We start from the raw sequence: 22,940 nt of genomic DNA, 5'->3' as shown, positions 1-22,940 counted from the left end.
CACACAAGCAAACGAGCTCATGGAAATATTGTTTTCTTTTTCCCTGGGAGGTAACAGCTACACTACAGCTGAGTTAGGTCTCGGAGAGCTGAGAGGGTGAAAGAACAACCAGGATGCCCAAACTGCAGGTCCTGGGAGCACTCGTCACCTGCAAGGAGCCAGTGCGGCCTGGCAGAGCTGTGCCAACACCTGCTGGGGGACAAGCTGCTTGTGGGGCCAGGCTCCCCACAAGGGGAGCAGACTCCCCACACACAGCATGGGAGACGTGTCTAAGAAGGGCCAAAACAAGAGGTAAAGATAAAGAAATAACTAACTAACAGAAATATGAATATCAGGCCAATGGAGACAACAGGATTGCTCTCCAGGCACTGCCCCGGTCCCGAGTTAACCGATGCTTGTTTGCATTAGCACAGCTCCCATGAGGGTCCCCAGCGCTGCCCCCGTGAGTGTCCCGATGGGAGAAGCTCTGATCCCTTTGGTGGACAAGCTGGCACATTGCAGCTCACACCTGGGGCTGGGGTTGAGATCATTTTAGTGCCCTCAGTCCCTTCAGTCTTGCACACATCAGCTGTAGTCAGGCTCCGCTGCCAAAACCCTAAAATTCATACTTTCTTCTTGTGACTTTGAAGATTCAAGCAAAAGACCCACCACTCTTCCAGAGCTCCAGCACTGAGGAACAGCATCAGCCCCCTCGAATCTAGTGGTGTTGCATAGATAACCATAACGGATGTGAGTCGTCTTTACTTCTGATCCGCTGTGAAGAGCTGACATTTAGACGGCACAGGAAGCCTGCAAGCATCTGAGAAGTAATTTGTCCCTGGGAGCGCATCAAAGCGGTGACTTGCCAAGAGTCTGTGGATAAACAGATGCTCTGGCAGGAGGAGCGGGCAGAGCCCCTGCGAGCGGACATGGACATCCCAGGCTGGAGGAAGTCAACGTGCTGCTCGTGGGTCATGGAGAGTCGGCCACGTCCCCAAGTTTCCTGGCTCACCTGCATCCCGTGGCATCCGGAGCTCGCAAACCTGGAGGGTGTGGTTGGGGACAGTTGTGACACCTTGGCTTTCATCGGTAGACTGATGCTTCCCAAGCCACAGCAAAACACAGCGGCTGTGGAAAGAGCTGGGCGGTGCAGGACGGTAAATCCCAGCAGAAGCAAAGTTCAAGCCGATGCTAGCAGCATCCTCACCCACACAGGAGGGATGAGGCCCCCTCCTCGCCTCCTCCCGGCAGGAGCATCAGCTCCTCTGGAGACAGCAAAGCAAAAGTCATCGCTTCCTCAGGCATGACAAATCCACAGAAGGACCAAAGAGGCACTGGGCTGCCTGCCAGGCAAGTGCTGTGTTTCTGTGAGCTCGTCCCTGCTTGCTCTCCAGGAGCGATGCTGAGCGCTGGCAGCACAGCTCAGCAGCAAACAGCAGAGTCTCCCAGACCAGGCGGCCGGGACACAGCCAGATTTGGTGCAGCTGTGTCTGACCCAAACCACTGTTTCCAGACAGGTCTGATTCGGCCTCCATTTATAGGCTGGAGTTGAAACACAGGAGATGGAGTACAAGATGCTTCATGAGAAGGAGAAGGCAAGACTCTCCCTGTTTAATGCATGATGAGTTAACTGAACTTTTCTCAACCCAGGAAGAGCAGATGGAGCATCGCCAAGGGTGGGGACACATCCATACATGTGACTGGGTGCACCTGGAGTACCTCCAGTACCACTAGTGCTCTCTGGGGACAAGGAGACAGAAAGGGTCTCCATGCCCAACAAGCAAACTAAGCCCCTCTTTGTCTTCCTGCATAATATTGCTCTTTTTTTAGGAGCTGACAACAAATGACCTAAAGAGGTGGAAAGTATCTTGCCTCCTGGGTGCACTCTATACACGCCTCACCTCTAGAAAGGTGAACAGCAAGACTTTAAAACAAAAGTTGAGACAGCAAATCATTAACAGCACATAACGTTTAGTCAGAAAACTGACAACTCCATTTGAAAACAAGGCAAAGAAAAATCAATAGCTCTTCCCTTCACCAGCTGAGCTCCGAGCTCAGGAGACAGCATTGCCCTTCAGCAGGAGCTTCTCTCAGCCATCATCTGTCTTTCAAATGCCAGTCTCATACAGCACTGTTTAAAAGATGGGAAACTGAGGCAGAGCAATTAAGGCAAGCAAGGAGCTGGAGGCTGAATTACCATAAGCTGTTTTGGGGGGTTTGCAGCCCATCCGGCCAGCGTGAGAAGGACCATGCGGCCACAAGAGTGTGGTCGCAGCTGAGGATGGGACCAGGACAGCATCTGCACCTAGGAACTTCAGAAATCAATTTAATCAATCCTGGCAATGATTAAGTTCTTCCTTCAACTCCAAAGGCTCCTCAAGGCAACAGAAGGCTTCAGGGGAATAGAGAAGTCCAGGCTGCAGTCCCAGAAGATGGTGATCTCCAGTTCCCCAGCCCTTGCTTGGGCAGGACGCCCACAATCCAATCCTGCTCGCAGCAGATGCTCTGCTCACTAAGAGGAAAATCAAAGTCCCAGAGCAGGTGCAGGTCTCAGCCCATGGTGAAGAAATGGGACAACACCCACCATGGTTTCCCTGCCAGTGCTGGGGAGCATCTGGGAGAACACGATGAAAGCCATCACGCATTTCCTACCCCCCATCTCTACCCCTTAGATGCATAAATAACCTTCTGAGCTTGTCTGCTTCTTGTACGTTCAAAACAAAGTCAGTACGTTCATGTTGAAATACCCTGCTACAGACCTGGTTACCTTTTTACCACGCCCCTGGAAACATCTCCTTCTTCATAGCACTGGGATTGCTCCAGGCAGGACACAATTCCTTCCTCAGGAGGCCAAAGAAAGGGTGCTTTTTTTGTTTAATGTTTTACATTATAGGCTGGATTCTTATGGTCACTCTGTCACGAGCGTCAGATCACTGCCAGGATGCAGAGCTGCAGCGAGCACATCCATCAGGCTCTTGTGCCTCCTGACCTTTATGTTCCAATCACCGGCATAATAAAAATAAATAAATAAATAAAGCCAAACAGCACACGCTGAAAGACAATCCATGCCTGTTTTCTCTTGGATGCCAGATGTTCAGTTCCTAAAAGCCCTTTAGAGAAACACGGAAGGAATCTGGATTTATTGCTTTGGCACATCTCGCACGACACATGCCTTTTTACGCATCATTTTCTGAGCTTATCACACAGATCCGAGGTGCCTGTAAGAGCAGAAAGGGGTTCAGCAGGCTTACAAGCATTGGGCTGCCTATCAGGATGATTTTGAAAACTAAAATGCCCAAACCCCAGGCGCTCACAGCCCGACCTGCCCTGACAGCCGTAGCACCGGGTGCTGAGCCGGAGACACGGCGAAGGCTCCGCTCCTGTCCCACGGCAGCCGGCCGAGGACACGGCTGCGTCAGAGGCAGCGTGCTCCCTCCAGCCTTGTCCCGTCCCTGCGGGGAGGGTGGCTGGCACGGGCAGGACGAGCAGGAGGATCGCGGCACCGGGGAGGCTGCAGAGCTCAGCCTGGCAAAGCCGCTGCTCCCGCTCAGCCGGCGGCTCTGAACGGGCTGTGCTTGGAGGAGGCGGCGGGATTCAGCTGATGATTCAACAGCTTTTCCAGGTGGAAATGGCACCTGGCACGCCCCCTGGGCAGGAGCTCACCCTGCCCAGGTCCCCCCACGGGAGATGGGCTCTGTCTCCAGGCACCACTAACAAAGCACTAACGAAGCACTAATGAAGCACTGCTCGCAGGGTGCTGGCGGGATCAGGGATCACACTCCACCGATCAGAGCTGCACAGACCAGCACACCTCTGATGGTGCTAGATATCCCTCCCAAGAACATTCTTGCTCAGGTTCCTATCAAAGCACAATACACTCCCAAAACAACCAAATAAAAGGGAGGCAACAGGCAGGAGCAGAAGAGACACCTAATCTGTACCTTAGAGAGAGAGATGATCAGAAACATCTCTGCTCTTCATGTCTGAGACTCCTTTTGCTCTGAGCTGCAGAGACAAGAAGGTCAATCTACATCCCAAAACCAGCATGTCGGCTCCCCAGCACCCAAAGCCACACAGCTCACATGGACACTGCAGCCCTAACACTGCTGCACACAGCCCGAGCAGCATCACGAGAGAAAGGCAGGTAAGGAGGACTGGCCGCCTCATTAGTTTAATTAGTAAGGAAGAATTCATTCCGAGTGTTAGCCCAGCACTGTCACCCAGCCTGGCTGCACAGCCCGTGGCAGTGCTTCCATCTTCTGACACAGACACTGTATGTCACACATCAGCAGCACAGAAGCTATGTGTTTACATTGCACATCACAGAATCACAGAATCCCAGAGTGTCAGGAGTTGGAAGGGACCTGGAAACCTCATCCAGTGCAATCCCCCCATGGAGCAGGAACACCCAGATGAGGTTACACAGGAAGGTGTCCAGGCGGGTTGGAATGTCTGCAGAGAAGGAGACTCCACAACCTCCCTGGGCAGCCTGGGCCAGGCTCTGACACCCTCACCGCCAACAAGTGTCTTCTCATGTTTAAGTGGAACCTCCTGTGTTCCAGTTTGCACCCATTGGCCCTTGTCCTGTCACTGGTTGTCACCCAGAAGAGCCTGGCTCCATCCTCCTGACACTCCCCCTTTCCATATTGATCCCCAGGAACGAGTCACCCCTCAGTCTCCTCTTGTCCAGCTCCAGAGCCCCAGCTCCCTCAGCCTTTCATATAGCTTTATACAGTCAGGACATCCTGCAAGGACAGGGCTCTCCAACTGTGTCATCCTATGGACCACCGAGTGAAGAGCTCTGAAAAAATATTAGAGGTGCAAGAACTTGTTCATCTGAAAGCCAGCTTGGGAGATTTTGGGGACACACCTCTACTTTCCTTATCACAGACATGCCTGCTTCTAGGCAGAAATCAAAATGAGGTGGGCTGATCTACCAACCATTCTCGAGGCCAAGCAAATGGTCAGAGCACCCATCGCGAGCCAGTGCCCGCCAGCTCTGGGGGACACGCACCCTGTCCCGAGAGCCACCCCGACGCAGAAATCCTGCTCCGTCCTGGAGCCAGCGCGCTGAGAAAGCCCAAAGCAGGAGCCAGGACACTCCAGGGCAGGACACAGCAGGTACACCCACACATCCCTCAGCTCAAGGTCCCAAAACCCATTTCCACCCCCAGCGCAGGAGGATTTCTATCAGCAGATGCACTGCTATTGTACATTAACTTCTATAAAAGGGCATATCGAACACACACTGATAGGATATTCAAATAAGGTTTTTTAAAAAAACATGTCAGCCGTCATGGTAAAATCACTTAATAACACCTGTAAGCCTATTTAAGTGTCTAATGTGATAATAATAGCAATATTCAGCATCTCAGAGCATGACTTTGAACCTGCTAAGAAATTCAGATGATGCTCGCCCCAGCGCACGCAACCGATTCTCCAAATTACTTAAAGATACTGAACGTTGCTGGGACACATTTTCCAAGCGAGAGTACACGCCACGAATAGCTGAGCACAGCCCTAACGAGAGCCAGTGCCTTCCCGATTGCACACAGAGAATAATTAACTGAGCTATGCTAATTCACACTCGTGAATATTCATCACGCCCATAATGCAATATATCCTGAATATTAAGCAGCAGCCACTCAGGGTAGGAATATTAATCTTTTGGCCAAGCTGCTGATTGTTCCGGTGAGCGGAGGCTCCGGGTGCCGGGTGGGAGGGCGAGGGTCAGCATTTTGGGAACACGCTGGCCCCGGGCAGGGGAGCACAAGCCCAGTGCCATGCAGGCAGGGTCACCATTGGCAATGCTCGCAGGGCAGCCGGGCCATCCAGATAAAAGTGGGGCTGTGCTCTCCAAATGTGCTGGCTAAGCGCTTTTACGTTTTTTTTTTTAAATAGGAAATTGGCTTTCCCTCAAATGAGCCTGTTCGCAAGGCACTGCCAGCCTGGGAGCGCTCTCCCCTTCCCTACAAAGTCCGCCCACCTCGGCTTGATTTCTGTGTGGGTTTGTCACCGACATGGCTGAAGTCACCGTGTGGTGCTGGGAACAGGAAGACGGAAAAATCCTAATAACAGAGAAAAGAGCAGAGTCTTGCACCTGGGCAGGAACAACCCCAGGTTCCAGTATAAGTTGGGGAATGACCTATTAGAGAGCAGCGTAGGGGAAAGGGACCTGGGGGTCCTGGGGACAGCAGGGTGACCATGAGCCAGCACTGGGCCCTTGTGGCCAGGAAGCCAATGGTACCTGGGGTGGGCTAGAAGGGGGTGGTCAGTAGGTCAGAGAGGTTCTTCTGCCCCTCTGCTCTGCCCTGGGGAGACCACACCTGGAATATTGTGTCCAGCTGTGGCCTCTCAGTTCCAGCAGGACAGGGAACTGCTGGAGAGAGTCCAGCGCAGCCACCAAGATGCTGGAGGGAGTGGAGCATCTCCCGTGTGAGGAAAGGTTGAGGGAGCTGGGGCTCTGGAGCTGGACAAGAGGACACTGAGGGGGGACTCATTCCTGGGGATCAATATGGAAAGGGGGAGTGTCAGGAGGATGGAGCCAGGCTCTTCTGGTGACAACCAGTGACAGGACAAGGGGCAACGGGTGCAAACTGGAACACAGGAGGTTCCACTGAAATCTGAGAAGAAACTTGTTGGGGGTGAGGGTGTCAGAGCCTGGCCCAGGCTGCCCAGGGGGGTTGTGGAGTCTCCTTCTCTGCAGACATTCCAACCCGCCTGGACACCTTCCTGTGTAACCTCATCTGGGTGTTCCTGCTCCATGGGGGGATTGCACTGGATGAGCTTTCCAGGTCCCTTCCAGTCCCTGACATCCTGGGATTCTGTGAAAACGCAGCAGCCGTCAGCCAAAGGAGTCTCGAGACTCACACCCTTCTCAGCCCACAAATGAAGAGGGTCACCAGCAAGGGATGGTATTTCAGAATGGGGCTGGACCAGAGCACTGAACTGCTTAATGACCTGCAGCTAAGGGAGGAAAAAGCAAGATAGATAATCAGACCCTGCCAAGGAAACGTAAGGGCACAGTGCAGAAAACGTTTCAGGACTGAGTGTCACAAGGGAAACACACCTACAAGTCCAAAAAGAATTTGGGAGGGCTGGTGCTGCGGGAATCAGGGACAGGAAACGCTGCCAGGGGCTGGGGAGAAGCCACGGGAACACAGCGGACCGCAGGATCACAGTGAAAGCTCCAAGGGACTGGGCTACCAAAGCCACAGAGCAAAGAGGAATAGTCAGAGTAAAAGCTCAGAAAAACAAGAAACAAAAGCACCTGTTCTGAGAAGGAAACTGTGCACTAGGGGGTAAGTTTTCCCTGAAAGAGTTTGTATTGCAGAGAAACAGCGGGAGTACATGAAGAAAAAAATCAGGATTAAATGGAAATTCAGAAACTGCAAAACATAACACAAATTTGAGGCATCCAGAGAGACGCTATAAAGAAAACTATAACATAAAAGTATTTGTATTGTTAACAAATCTGTTGACAGAGGGGAAACAAAATCTCTGGTAAATCACATGATGGCAGATGGCTGGAACAAAGATCACGTTTGATGGGAACATAAATTGGCTTGAAAAATGACAGGGCCACAGCTCAAGGACTGGCATGGATTTGTTTGTGCTGGAAAGTAGCATCAAGTATTGGATCTCAGAGACTATTCTCCTCCAGAAATAGCACTGAAAACTCAACTGCTAAACGTGTCACCTCACACATAAGCCTGTTTGATGGACACCAGGCCAGCTGCAGAGGAGCCCGGTGAAAGCCACTGTTGGGCCTTGCAGATGTTTAGGGTCTCGTTTTTGCAGAGTTTGAACATGTTATTTCAGGTCCAGAGCAACCACCGCCCGATGGAGTTGTGTAAAACAGCATGAGCAGTGAAACCCACTGACACAACCAACAGGGCAGCATCTCCCAAACTCAAGGTTGAGCTGGGGTTGCCCGACTGTTGTCTGACAGAGCCCTGTCCCAGGCCCCTCCACAACCTGCCTGTGCTCGTGAAGCAGGTCCAGACAACCAGGGCACTGCCAACGAACAAGAATCACAGACATTTTTCTGCTCATCATACATTTTCCTGGTGGTCTTCAAGCCCAAAGGTCTGCAACAAGAGCCAGAAAACATCTACAAAGCTTCTGCCAGGTTCTTGCTGCAGAAAGTTCCTTCCCTTGCAAGGCACCCCAGCTCCTCCACAAGAGCTTCCGAGCAGGGAATTATGCACCTCCAGTGTCTGCGTTTCCCTCTGTATGGTGCCCAGCGCTGGCAGCACGGGCAGGAGGCATAAGCAGCACCTCCACACAAATTATTCCCACCCAGCTAATCACCGTGTAAGAGTCAATTACCGTAAGGTATAGAGTTAAGCAAGAATTTAATACCTAACGATCTGGAGCTGCTGCAGTTGTACAATTTGATGCACTCATACATTTTTAATTTTTCTCATTTATTGGTACAACAACTTCTGCCAAAAAGATTCTCTGTCCCCCTTCGGTAAGTTGGATGCATTTTTGTTTCTGGTTAGCCCTGGATGAAAGCACCACGGGGCAACTCGGAGCAGAAAAGCTGTATTTCTAGACCAGTTTATTTACAGATAAATTAAAAAAAGACAAGAAAGCCCAGACCTCAGCGGTGCAAATCAGCGCGTGCCCCGCTGGGACAGCAGCAGCACAGCACAGCAGCCTCCGGACCAGCAGCGCGGCCCCGGCGCTGCACATCGATGCTTTCCAAACTTGGTGTGGCCGCTGCTCAGGCCGGCAGCCTGCCAGCAGCCCAGAGGGCAGCAGCTAATGGAAATCACAGCAAACCACTATGGCAAACACGACTCGTGTGGAGAGTAAGGGATGGCACAGGGACATTAGCATTGCTCTTGCAAGTGATAGTGCGATCTGAGCATCCTCTGGCCTCATCCTTAGGCACGAGTAGCAATGTGGCCCACACGGGCTCATCGTGAGCACGCTGCCGATGTTGACGGCAGAAGGTTCAGGGACTTTTATTTTATTCCTCTTCCTTTTGCTTTTGAAAGTACAACTGATGCTTTGCTGCTGCAACACCAAAGGCACAGAGGATCCCTCTGGCTGGAGAACCTGGGAAGCTGCAGGAGAGGCTGCGGCAGACACGGTCATCAGCTGGTTGCAGTCTTGCAAAGACGTGGTGTTCAAATCAGCTCCATCCTTTGAAAACCATCCCAAAATCCAGGACATGGAAACAACTATTTAGTGCTTTCAGCAGCCCTGTCAAGAGCTGGTGCCGTCCCAAGCAAGACATCTCCCAAAGCAAGGCGCTGAAGGGCCAGGGCTGCTGCCTGGATATCTGGACATCCCGCATGTGCCCTTTCCTTGCTCCTCTGACCTTGCTGTCCTCGGCATGGCCACTCACCTTCTTCCATGTTCCTTAACTGATGGATTTGTACCAGCAGAGACAGGCAGTGGGTTAACAGTCATTCACTGTAGGCTTCATCTTCCCAAAACAAGGCAACTCGTCAAGCATTGCAGGCCCCAAGCGCGCAGCATCCTGCAGCCTCACACGCTCCTCGGCTTCCACACCCCACTATCTCCGTGCTCATACAGCTGATAAGAACTATGAATTTTGGTTTATCAATCCCAACAAAAGTGAAATTCATTCATATCCTTAATCATCACCTTTATTACTTCCTACTGCTCGAGGCTTATGCGACAGGTGAACAGAACAACCACGAGACTCTTTCTGAAACCATGGCATTTTCCAGGGGGGGCTTTAGTAAAAGATGGTGACAACTGTTATTTAAAAATACCTTCATTTGCTTACCATCTTGCTTCTCCCATCAACTTCAGTTCCAACCTGCTGTCCTGCAGGACTCACGGGCTGGAGATTAATCCTTTAGCCTCATCCAAACACAGCGTTATTGGGTGACTTCTGCACAGCCCTGCACCTTCATTTTCTAGCTCAAGTTGCTCTTGAGATTGTAATATTGAAATCAGCTTGGATGTGAAGGTAGTTTTGGTAAAAAAAGCAAGAGATTAATCGAATCAACACAGTCTGCTATCTCAAGACTCATAATAGCTTGGCTTAAAAAATATAATATCCAAACTCTACCCAAAAAGCAGATTTCTGGAGGAAAAAAAAGGCAAGGACCCCAGCACCCAGTGCTGACTTCTGGTCCCCATGACGTACAAACAATCAGTAATTAAAGTTATCACCACTTGAGTTGTCCATGCCACTGGAAAACTTAAACTGGGAGCTACATGACACACCGGAGCACTTTTTGATCCCTCTCCTGCCATGGGGTAAAGCAGCCAGGAAAATGCAGCATTTCCATATGACTCATGGTCTGTAGGTAATGCTCTGACTGCAGCAGCGCTGTGCTCGCCCGGCGCACGCACCAGGTGGGTGTTTGCCATGAAACCTGAGCAAAAGGGCAGGGGCAGCCCAGGCTGTGGTGGGAGAAGCCGCCAGCCCAGACCTGCTCGGGACCCTCCTCCTGCCCCTGTGACCGCAGGGCAGGGGCTCCACTGCAACAGTCCATCCTGCAGACGGGCAGACATCCCTACCACCCTGCATTGCTGATGCTTCCCGCTGGCATGGCAAAAAAAACCCAGTAAGGCCATAGGTCCAAGCTTTACTTTCAGCCTTATTTATTGCCGGCCTTATTTCTGCAGCTGCAGCTTCCAGTGCATGGAGCTCCCCTGCAGTGGCGGGACGGGCCACATCCTGGGACTGTCGCCTCCACGGGGCCGAGCGTGGCTGCTGGCTCCCTTGGCTCCTGCAGATGTGAAGCACCCCCAAGGGCTTTCCCCAATTTCTCATTAAGGGATCCGTAGCTGGCTGCAATTTTGGCATCCAAGCTGTAGCGATGAGCGACTCCTGCTGCGTGGCGTCCCAGGGGCACACTGAACTGCCAGAGGAAGGCCAGGGCAACCGCTGCATAAAGGAACCTGGCAGCGGGCTGAAGCCTTTATCTGCATTAGGGACAAGGAGAGATGCTCTTTAGCGTGTGTCCAACATCAGGTAAGTGCTCACTGCTCTGCAAGGCATCCGGTTGCCACTGCAAACAAAGCAATGGGACTGATAACCCTGTGCTGGTGAGCCTGTTTTGGACCACGGATCTCCCTCTGCTCAGAAAGATCTCTATAACCAGTCACTAGATTATAAGTCAAGCAGAAATAAACCCCAAAGTGTGCTTTTATTGTTTTCTGCCCACCTTTGACCCTGCCTTAGGAGAAAGAAACCAACACTATAAAGCCTCAGTAGCTTGCTGGGGAGTGGAGATGCTTGGATTTGTGCACAGAAAGCAAAAGAAACTGCAGGTCTGTCTGAGGAGAAGGCTGCTGGGTGAAGGCAGGGGCTCTGCTTGCCCTAAAACACGTCGATAACCCCAGCAGCTGCCACCCCAGCTCATGGTCCCAAAGACGCGGCAACTCATGGTGCAGGTGCCTGGATCTCCCACATGGCTGTGGGCAGGAGGAAGGGATGGACCTGCCTGCACCAGTGCGTGCACATACGCAGGCACGTCGCAAGAAGAGCCAGAGGCCACGAATGCATCACAAAGAGCAAGTTTTATTTTAGTTACCTCTCTACTGGGGGGTCTCCGAAGCCAGACCTGAGCTCCCATGCAGAGGTGACATCAGCAGGGACGCAGGCGCTGGTCAGTTCAGCCCCGGTAGGAGATCACTGGGCCTGCTGAGCTCGCCTGTATTTCAAGGTTCCAGGCAGGTGCAGCCTCCCGCTCTTTCTCACAACAAAGCAAGAATCTCAGCCATAGTGATACGGGTCTAGAGTTCCTCACAGGCCTATGTTATCTAACACAGGTTCTACTCATCAAGCACACAAGGTCAGGAAAACAATCAGAGTGATGTATGTGCTTTTTCTACAGACAGCTGCAAGTCACTTGAGCGTATTTACATTTAACCAACCTCCTCGCCAATCTTCCGGTACATTCCCATACAACCAGTACCGCAACTGCTGTAAGTGACCTTGAATGGTGGCTTAGCCAGGGCTATGGCCAAGAGGGTGTCAAACCCCCTCTGCCAGCACAGCAGCATCCACAGGTGGCCACCCATCACCCTACCGGGGTCGCAACTCCCACCACCACAAACCTGCGCTGGAACAAGCCTGTAGGTCCTTCTCCAACCGAGTCTCCAGCAGCAAAAGTGTATGATGTGCTGCTGTTAAGAGTAAAGGAGCCGACAGCTACAACACAGCCAGAGCTTTCTGTATTTTTGCTGGTAACAGCCCCCGCAGTTCTGTGTAGGAGTCGCAGCAGTCACAGTCATAACCCTTGTTCTCAGCTAACTCTTTGTGTGGAGGAAATATATATATATATATAAAAATATAAAATTCAGTTTAGCCCCATGGCAGTGCAGTAAATTATATATTAACTAGCAATCTCAGTGACTCACACAGCACAAGTGAGAACATGTTCACAAGTCCCAAGGCAAAGAAGTCCTATATTGCAGCGTGGAGGAAGTTGGGTTTTTTTTCCTGATTTTCCTACCCCACCACTCTCTTAAGAGCCTTGGAATAACTATCAACTTTCTGCATACAATTTGTCTAGCATGGGGACTTAGTTTTTTTAATCTTGAGTTCCACTCACATAAACCCACTGGGGGCAGCGCACCTCTCTGAACTGACAGATTACAGACTTTCCACCTGGCTTATTGCTCTTCCTTTAGCAAAGAGCAGATATGAAAGTGTTACAAAACACTTCTTTCTTTTAATTTTTTTTATTTCCAGCCTGTCAGTCAACCTCACCAACAGCAAAGGAAAAGCCTCCTCTGAGCTGGCCCTTATCTGTTTCCTGCAAAGGGAACAGAGCAGATGGAGAAGCAAAGGACAGCAGCAAATAATCAAGGCAAAATCCTTTCTCTGAAAGCTCCTTCCACTACAAATCACGATGGGAGGAGCTGGCCAGAGCTCCTCAGCCAAAGCCTTTCTTCCTGTAATCTCTCCTTGGCAGGGAGCTGCTCTGCAGCTCTGCCCCAGCACAGCGGCGGCGCGGACAGGACGCGGGGCAGCGCTCTGCAGAAACCTTCATCATCACGGGTTCCAAGCAATCTAAATTTATAATTGGCCGAGACTGTACTCGGCAGATAATGTGCTGCTGTCCTAAGCACTCGCTTTATGTAGGTCAGGCCATTTGTTTTGCTCTTAATCTACATACATTTTTAATTTGATCTTTAATGTCGATTTTCAGCCAGCAAGTCGAGCTGATGGATTTCTTTGCCATTAATTGTGTTCAACATCTCAGCCCTTCCTGAACACACGCAGAGGGAAAACAAGCAGCAAAATCCTGATGCCTGCTCACAGCCAGGCTCAGGGATCGGGAGCGCTCACGTCACTCATCGGCCTGGGGAAGTGGAGGCCAATGTCACTAACAAGCGAGCCCAGACCTGATGTCCGGTAGATGCTTCACCACCACAAGAAGGGCTGCACAGCACGGCAGGACTGGCAGCCTGAGGTTACGGACACACCAAGCCACGCATGCCCTAAAAGACACACTCAGGTGGGACCCCAGGACCCTCGAGAGCTCATGCGGGGGAATGTGGGCAGTCAGCGACCTGCGAGGTGAGCCTCAAGAGGACAAGAAATATGACGAAGCCTTCAAACACGCAATGTTAACTTAGGTCCGCTTTCTGAAGGCACTGTCCAGTTCTCCTCCCAGCTGGATGGGGACCACCTCAAAGCCAAGTGGGTGCTGGAGCCACCTGATGTGCACAGACATAACTATGTCACCAAGTGAGTCCTCAACCAGCAATGGCCCAAGTCTTTGCCTGAAAAGCCCCGCACGTGCCCCGTCCCACGGCTCTGGTTGAGCAGGCCAGCCTGAGGCAGAGGGACGTGCCTCCACACTCTTCCCGCCGCAAACGTTCATGTGAATGCCTCCTTGCCTGGTGAGGGAGAAGGAAGGAACGCTTGTTTCTCTTCGCATCACAGCTGTAAATGAATAAAAGGCAGCAGCACAAGGCAAGCACATCTTCTGGTTGAAGAGAAGTGTCTGTCATGGGATTACCCGTGAATATTTCAGCATGGGTCTCGGCACCACGGGTCACGCTGCGGCAGGGCCCATTCAACTAGGTTGCTACTAGCAAATGCCGAAACCTCAAAGCAAGCAGAAAACACAGGCGGAAATCCATCCCCTCGGAATCATTGTGGCTCTCACCTGCCCTCCCTCTGGGTTCCTCCCGCATCACCCGCTTGCCTGTCCTCACCTGCAGCACCCACCTGGCAAGATGCTGCCGTTAAGTGTTTCATCTCCCATACCTGCAGCTCCCTCAGCGCTTAAGTGCAATGCTGGGAAATAGCCAGTCTATTGCGACCACTTTCCTACCCAAAGAGCTGCTCTTCTCTGCAGTGGGCACCCCTTGAAACGGAGCCTTCCCAGGGAAACAGGCCGCCGCTGCCCCAGACACGCTCCCATGCCAGGCGGGTACCCCAGCGCTTTGACCCCCACCCTGTCCTGTCTGTCATCCCACATGGTCCCCTCTTAAATTCAGATGCTCCCTGATCTGGGCTCCAATCTCACAAGCGTGGGCTCTAAGTCCCAGCAAAAGAGAAGGACAGCTGGGGAAACCCTCTCTGTCCATCTTAAAAACAGGTGGATTCTTTTGCTGCAGAAAATCTAGCTGCATCGGATGGCCAGGATTGAAAATAACTGCGGTTTCTCCTGCGTTGTCAGCATCCCTGGTGTTTGCAACATCTCTGCCAGGGGCTGTTGGAGCTGGCAGATGATGGCTGATGTCCGAGCTGAAGCACACAGCAAACGGAGCGGCTTTGATGGACGAGCCAGCTTGTGGGCTTGAAAGAACTGGGTGCAGAATAACACGCTGGCAAGCAGCAGCATAATCAGTGCAAGAACTCCTTTATCCCAAAGCAATGGACATTATGTGAGCAACCACAGGGCAGGTCCAAAACCTCAGCCCAGCGATGTTCATGACTCACATTTACCACAGCTCAGGAAAACTACTCACACTTACCAAATTCTTCAGAATATAAACAAGTGGAGATGAAGATGCACAAAAAAAAAAAGCTGTAATATGTGTTAAAGGGATTAAAGATGGTTCCTAAAACACCTTGGGGTGTATAATATGCTATGGGCAGATTGTTGCAGAGCCTCCAAGGGAAAGTCACGCACTAGAGATTTCTGATGTAAAACAAGCTCAGAGGGGAAGGGGAGCACTGGGAGGCAGTTCGGGATTTAGACACAACAGTTCGGTTTTCAGGCACACAGCACTTCTAAAGAGATAAAAAAAAATCCACCACCACCAAAGACTTTTGTGGAAAGCACAGCCCTTCTGACAAAATGAAGTTACGTGGATCAAAAAAACCCAACTTGAAAGGTGTTACCAGCTCACTCTAGCTACAGGATCAAAGCCACAGATTAAGAGCAACTGCTCGCTGCTCAACGCCCAAGCGCGCTGTTGATGCTCAAGAGCGCGCTGGCTGCAACAGAACTCGCTGATTAATGCCTTGGCGAGAGAAGGGAGGGGGCAGAGCCCTGCCATGGGGTGGGGGGACCTCAAGATGACCACAGGAGGAAGCGGCAGCTCTGCCAGCCAAGGGCTCCTGGGCGGCAGCATCCCCCCAGTGCCCCCATCCCAGTGTGTCTGCAATGATTTCAGGTGCTGCAGATACTCGCAAGGATTTCAAGCGTTGCCAGAGAGAACATTGTGGTCGAAACTATAGACTGAGGCCATACAAGGCAGATGACACAAAATACTAATGCAAATATTGATTCTGCTGGTCAAGCTCGGCATCGATCTCGTGCAATTCCTGCATTGGAGGTAAAGCGTTAGGAGAAACACCATCCAAGAAACGCCCAACTGATGCAAAGCCAGATTACAGATGCCAATCCGAGGTCTCTCACGCCAGAGCTGTGCCTGGCACGTCACCCTGCCAGAGCGGGCAGGGGCACCGCAGCCGCCCTGTCCCCGCTCCCCATCGGCCACAGCTCCTGCAGCTGAACAGGATGAACGGCACACAAAGAATGTTTCTAGCAGAGGAGAACTTCCCTCCTTGTCCAAAATCACTTAAAACTGTTATTTAAAATTTTTAAAAAATGATGTTCTGGCAACCTGCAATGTTTGGCTGGTTGAAGAAGCAATTTAGGTTGTCAAGGGTTTTTGTCTTTAGAAGAATTTCCCTGGCTAGCTGACATGGGCCAGATCAGGGGGGAAAACATTAAAAGAGTTTTAATTTCTATCCCCAGGTTTTATTGCGTGCAAACATACACGGTCATTTCTTTCTAAGGTTTCCAATTTGCTAATTGAGACATTTCCTCATGGAAAAAGAATGTCCTGGACTATGGACTGGGCTGCTGGCGCTGCTCCGCGCACGGGGGAAGCTTAGGTGAGCTGAGATGTAGAGATGAGACGGTACATTGAGACCTGAAGGCAAATTCCAGCCACCACAGACTCCAGACGCTTCACGGGCACACGCCGACACCTACCAACAGCCTGACCTCCTGCCTGGAACACGGGGCAGGCAGAACTAAAGTACAGGACGTCCTACAGCACCTTCTTCTGCCGCTGCACAGGGTCCAGTCACATCACTGGGCAAGTCACACCAAGCCTGCGAGATTTTGGAGAAGGGCAGGTGGGAAACCAGCCCAGGAAATGGGACATGCGGAAAGATTTCTTTCTGGGTATCTGTTTGTTTGAAAAAAAATAACCTGGAATCTGGCCTGCATATAAAAAAGAAAAAAAAAAGTTTTCTATATTTTTGCTAGAGTGATAAAAGCATTTCTTCTGCACTCAGAAACACCAGAGCAGACAGATCAATTTTGTTCAAAACATTAACAAGACAAAGAGCCAAGAAAAGCACTTTTGGGTCAGAACAAGCCCAGAACACTAAGGGAGAAGGGATCAAGGAAGAAGCAGCTGGAAACACATGAGAAGGGTTATAATGGGAATGTGACTGCTGTCACAGCCTCACTGGCGTGACCTCGAATGGAACCAGCTACGTCTTTTTTTTTTTAATATTAAAAAACGGGGAATTAAAACCATTTTGCAGACTCATGCAGAATGCACAGGGGACAGAGAGGGATTTCTAACTTTATATAGGTCAAACATCCTCCATATGGGTTCACATAATACTCAGTACAACCACAGCCACTGCATAAAAATTAAGCTTCAAAGTACTCTTTGCTCTCTCCTGCCCGAAAAGCAGCAGAACAGTAATTCAGTTTGGATCAGTACGTGCTACGAGTGAAAGGGGATGGAGAACAATTGCCCATTTCTGCCACTTCGGCTCGGGGGAAATGAGGATGAAAAGCGCGGGCTGCCATAGAGCAGAGGCTCCCACCAAGCACTGAGACAGAGGAGGAGTTTGGGGTGCTCGGGAGGCAGGGGGGAGCTCCACCACTGCCTGGCAGAATCACAGGGCAGTTTGGGTTGGGAGGGACCTTTGACGACCATCTAGTCCAACCTCCCTCTTTCACTACATGAAGTTGCTCTAAGTCCCGTCCAACCAACCTTGAACACCTCCAGGAATACACAGCTTCTCTGGGCAGCCTGTTCCAGTGTCTCCCCACCCTCATCATACAACATTTCTTCCTTATGTCCAACCTAAACCTACCCTCATTCGGTTTAAAACTCTTGCCCCTTGTCCTGTCACTACAGGCCTTGGTAAAAACTCCCTCTCTGTCTTTCTTAGAAACCTCGTTTATAAAGTGAAATGCCACACTAAGGTCTCCCCGGAGCTTCTCTTCTCCAGGCTGAACACCCCAACTCTCTCAGCCTTTCTTCCCAGCAGAGCTGTTCCAGCCCTGGAACCATTTCTGTGGCTCCTCTGGAGCTGCTCCAACAGGTCCATGTCCTCCTTGTGCTGGGGACCCAGAGCTGGACACAGAGCTCCAGGGGTCCTGACCGGGGGACAGAGGGGCAGGATCTCTCCCTGCACCTGCTGGTCACGCAGCTGGTGATGCACCCAGGACAGAGTTGGCTTCTGGCCTGCAAGCGTACACGGCCACCTTGTGTCCAGTTTTTCATGCATCAGCATCCCCAAGTCCTTCTCCAGAGGGCAGCTCTCAACCCATTTACCTTCCATCACTTCCCAGAGGCTGGCCCTCTCCTCTCTCACAGTGGAGAAGCTTCGAGCAAGCCAGCTCAAGGACATGAAAGGACTTCCCAGACCACTTCTCAGGGCACAACAGTCCTCAGGTGTGGGTAAAATCTGTGGGAGAGGTTTTAAGGAGAGCAGGAGGGTTCCCATATGCTGCAGGCTGGAAGCCTGTAGAGTGGCTTTCCAACAGGAAGTGCCCACAGCCCAATCCATCCTGCTCCCACCCTCAGAACGGCCCAAGCGTGACACCCTCAAAGATGTTCACAGGCCCACCAGGCCACTCTTTGCCACCCGGGCTCTCTCAAGGGACAGGACAAACCCCGGGGCAAGGCCGCATTCCTGGGGCAACAGCCATCAGGTACCTCAGCGTCTGATGATGTTTCACTATCTGGCCGTTTTGGGAGAAGGTCCAATGCCCAGGCTTTACACACACACACACACACACCAGCAGTAGAAAAATAAAATAGCAAAGACTTCACTCTAATTGTGCAAGAATTAGCTCAGCCTTCTGATAGCAGGGTCCTGGAGGAGCCCACAAGCTCCACCCTGAAGCCCACATCCTTCAGGAGTTGTTGGGCTTAAAGAAGAGGTGCCGCCTGGGGCATCAGGAACCAGCTCCTGCTCTGACAACCGTCCCGCAGCAAACTCCAGCCCCTACAGAGGGCTCACTACAGCCATGCCCAGCGCTTACCTTCAGCTTCTCAAAGCGATCGCTGAGCGATGCCACTTGGTGGTCCCGGTGGCGTCCCACCAGTTTACATAAGGCACAGATGAGCTGGTCATCAGCAACACAGTACATGTTCACCTTCTCGTTCTCGTGCTCCAAGCACGTGAGTCCTCGGAAGTGCGCGTCGGGCACGGGCTCCACCAGGCGGTGGCTGGTGAAGGGCTTCTTGTTGGGGTGGGTGGCCCGCAGGCAGCGGTCGCAGTAGGACACCTCGCAGGTGATGCACGTCTTCACCGCATCCCGCGGGGGATCCTGCTCGCAGAACTGGCAGGCGATCCTCTCGCCGGCCACGGACATGGTAGAGCTGTTGCGGTAGGTTCTCTCGCGGCGGCTCTCGCTGGGGGAGTTGGGGCCGCTCAGGGACGCCTTCTGGAAGCGGTCGATGATGTTTTGCAGTGTCACATTCCTCTTGAGGCCCTCCAGGCCTCGGTGGTTGAGGGAGATGACATAGCGGCACGTGGGGCACTGGAAGGCGGTGATGGGCTCGATGGACTCGCTGGAGGAGCAGCTGGACACCAGGACGCGGTGGGCGCAGCTGAAGCAGAGGCTGTGGGCACACGGCAGCAAAAGAGGGTCTTCAAATAACTCCAGACAGATTGGGCAGGTCAATTCTGACTCCAGTGTTTCCATCTTTAGTTAAAAAGATCCTGATTCAGCATCAAAAACCAGGGAAGGTGGTCTGGTACCTGGGAGAGAGGAGAGCAGAGACATGAGACGGTGGCTCTCCTGGGTAGCTCCTCCCCACCAGAAACAGGTGCCTGGGGGGGTCACACACATCACCTCTGCAGCACTCTGATGCTCTTTACATCCCAATACTGTTACTACAGCCCGGCCAGGCTCACACAAGCACAACGGTCTGGCTGAACTATCTCAGCTCACCGTCCACCTGAGCCGAGCCACCGGCTCGGACCAGCATCAGAGATGCTGCAGGACAGGAGGGAAGGCAGAAGGGGCAGCAGCAAGCTACTGACCATCACCTTCCTGCCCAGCCAGCCAAGAGGACTTGGACAGCAAGGCTGAAGACAAAACCAGCAGAAATCACATGATTTCTTGTTTCTTTTAGGGAGCGCTGCCCAAAGAATGGGGGCTGTGCTAGTTTCCCATGTGTAAAGGCTGTGCTGCACAGCAAAGACGGACCTTTAAATGTCCCCTCTAACAGCTACACAGCCCTGTCTCCTTTTGGTGAAGGGGAAAAGGTGAATTGTCCTGGAAACTCTGAGCAAAGTGGGTCAGGAGCTCTAAGGTACCATCCTCCTGCTCTGTGCTTCTCCCAGCCCTCATCTTTTAGAAGTGGGACTGGAAAGGAAGAGCAGAAAAATTATAATCTGCGAACCTCCCTCTCAGCTGTCCTCTGCTGCACTCCAGCAACAACCGGGGATGCCCAAATCAACTCCAGCTGGAGGCAAACAAGCTCATATTTTTAGACCACCTCCCCTGCACGAGGCTGGAAACAGGCTCTCCGCAGGCCACCACAGCCACCATCACAGTGTTTGCAGCTCCGGTTTTGCAGAGCACCAAGCCACAGCACGAGCCCTGGCTGCCTCCGTTGACATCCCAGCACACCTGCCCTGGTTTTGTTAAAAACAAGACCAGTTTCTCTTTTAGTGAATTTTCCTGTCAGCTAAAGTCTCCTTACTAATTGCACTTTCCTCAAAGCTAGACACGTTTTGGCAGACATAGCAATGGAATGTGAGGTCATTGATAATGATGTGCAAGCAGAAGGTGAACTGAAACTGACCAACTAAGTATTCCATCCCATTCATGTGATATTCCATATAAAAGTGGGAGATCACAAGAATCTCGTCCTTTTTCCTTATGGTGACATTAGGAGAGGACCTTGCGAGTCGTCCCTGCCAACTGAGGCCAGTGACAGACTGAATCCAGCTCCGGTTGGCTGCATAGTCCAGCCCAGGACTTTGGCTGCCGGCTCTGCAATTGCCGGGACTTCCAAGATTGGTTTTGTGTATTTTGTATTATTTTCTCTATTTTATCAGTAGCATTAGTAAAACATTTTTAATTTTCCCAACTCTCTTCTCTCTGTCCTTCTTTTCCTCCCAATCACCTGTCCTGAGTGGGAATGGGGAGAGGGAGGGGGTAAAGGGGTTTATTGCCAGGGTTTATTGTTACCCTGCAATCAGATCATCAACAGATATCATCAACCATCAGCTGATCATCAACCCTCAGCAGTCCTACAACAACACCTCCAAATGCTGGCCCCCTGTGTGCCCAGCAGCCTCTGAGCTCCCTCTCCAGCCAGGCTGCAGGACAATTCTCCATCTGGGCTAAAGAACCCACGAGCAGCGGGCATGAGGGCAGCACATCTAAATAAAGCCCCACCAGACCCCCAGCAGGCACAGGCTGCAAACCCACCGTCACACCTTGTGCTGGCTTCTGGCAGGTCTGCAGAACCAAAGGGGAAGAGAAAAGCAGCCTGGCAGGCACTGAGAAGAGAAACCACGTTTCCCACCCTCCCAACCCAGCTTTGCCACAGCCATGCGCGGTGATGGGGACCAATTAGTGAGGAGAGGGACAGGGTGGGCTTTGCAGCAACCCCACTGCCTTTGGCTCTGCTCCGCATTAGAGGGAAACCAATTCATCAGCCCCGCTGCTTCCCACAGTGACCCAGGGGAAGGAAGCGCTTGAAGAGCTGCTCACTGCTCCGAATCAGCGTGTCACTGCTCTGGGTTGACGCTGGCTGGAAATATCTCCTGCAAGGGAAAGGCAGCGTTTAATCACCTGGGAAGGGGGTGCTAGCAGGAGCTGGGGATGCTCCTCCAGGAATGCTGCATGCTGGGGGACACCTACAAAGAAAAGGCTCTGGTGCCGGTACCCCAGAGGCAGGAGAGGCACAGCTGGGTGCTACCACCTGCTAGTCACCATCCTGGAGCAAGGATGCTTGATCCCAAGCTGTCACCTTCTCTTTTCCAAGTCCAAAGACCCAAAGTACATTCGTCTCTCCAGGCCACATCCCAGCAGCCTTCACCAGAAATGAGGCTTTGCTTTCTAATTAAATTGAAGTCAGGAGGAGACCAACATCAGCAGCAATCACCCAGGGGAAACGGCGCAGTGTCATCCCCTCAGATCCAGCTGCCCCAGCTTCTTCCCTTGTTCCATTCCCGCTTCATGTCACCACTGAGCAGCACCCATCACCGATGACAGCTCCTGGATCCCAAATTTAAGCTACAGACCCAACAACCCCTCATCAACATAGAACATTTCTCACCTTGTTCGCTTGCAAGAAGTGCTGCGCTGGGCGTTATTGCATCCCACTCCCACTAACTAATGTGTTCAGGCTTTGTGTGATGGGTGTTGGGTTTGAGAGCTACGTATTGCTCTGCTGTCTGCAGATGCCAAAAGGCCACCCAAAGTCAAGGTCGGGGTAGCAGCGCCTCTAACCATAACTGTGCCTTTTTGATGTACCCCATTAAGAGGGAGACCGCATCTGGAATATTGTGTCCATTTCTGGGTCCCTCAGTTCCAGCAGGACAGGGAACTGCTGGAGAGAGTCCAGCGCAGCCACCAAGATGCTGAAGGGAGTGGAGCATCTCCCGTGTGAGGAAAGGCTGAGGGAGCTGGGGCTCTGGAGCTGGACAAGAGGACACTGAGGGGGGACTCATTCCTGGGGATCAATATGGAAAGGGGGAGTGTCAGGAGGATGGAGCCAGGCTCTTCTGGTGACAACCAGTGACAGGACAAGGGGCAATGGGTGCAAACTGGAACACAGGAGGTTCCACTTAAATATGAGAAGAAACTTGTTGGGGGTGAGGGTGTCAGAGCCTGGCCCAGGCTGCCCAGGGGGGTTGTGGAGTCTCCTTCTGTGCAGACATTCCAACTCGCCTGGACACCTTCCTGTGTAACCTCATCTGGGTGTTCCTGCTCCATGGGGGGATTGCACTGGATGAGCTTTCCAGGGCCCTTCAACCCCTGACATTCTGCGATTCTGTGAAGAGCATCAGGAGACAGATTCAGCCTCTCCTTTCTCACCTGTGCTCCGGATTGTTCCCAACATGCAGTGCATCTGGGACATCCTCAGGCCCAGTAATGGAGCTGCGAGTGATGCCCACCCTGACACTGCAGAATGCCCCAAGCAGCCCCTGGGCTGGCCAGGAGGTGGCAGCGGGGGCAGGAGCAGTCCCACCTTTTGCAGGTATGTTCTGATTCAAGTCCTCCCAAGAAGTGGCTTCAGAGCCTCAAGTGACTGAGCGTTCGCCGTGT

General features: G+C 52.0%; 1 protein-coding gene across 1 annotated transcript in view; it reads right to left on the bottom strand.

The window, feature by feature from the left end:
- MID2 (midline 2) overlaps nt 1–19,355 on the bottom strand; it is a gene marked incomplete at both ends in the record, with an annotated part of 87,058 nt that extends 67,703 nt beyond the window's left edge. Inside the window, one exon of the mRNA XM_080352551.1 lies at nt 18,690–19,355. Within this exon, the coding sequence (XP_080208677.1) occupies nt 18,690–19,355 (666 nt within the window). The remainder of the gene's footprint in view (nt 1–18,689) is intronic.
- Nucleotides 19,356–22,940: the final 3,585 nt, after the last annotated feature.

The sequence above is a fragment of the Nesoenas mayeri genome (assembly GCF_963082525.1).
Source record: "Nesoenas mayeri genome assembly, chromosome: 13".
NCBI lineage: Eukaryota > Metazoa > Chordata > Aves > Columbiformes > Columbidae > Nesoenas > Nesoenas mayeri.
Note: the sequence above shows the minus strand (reverse complement) of the source record. Positions and strands in the feature narration are given on the sequence as shown.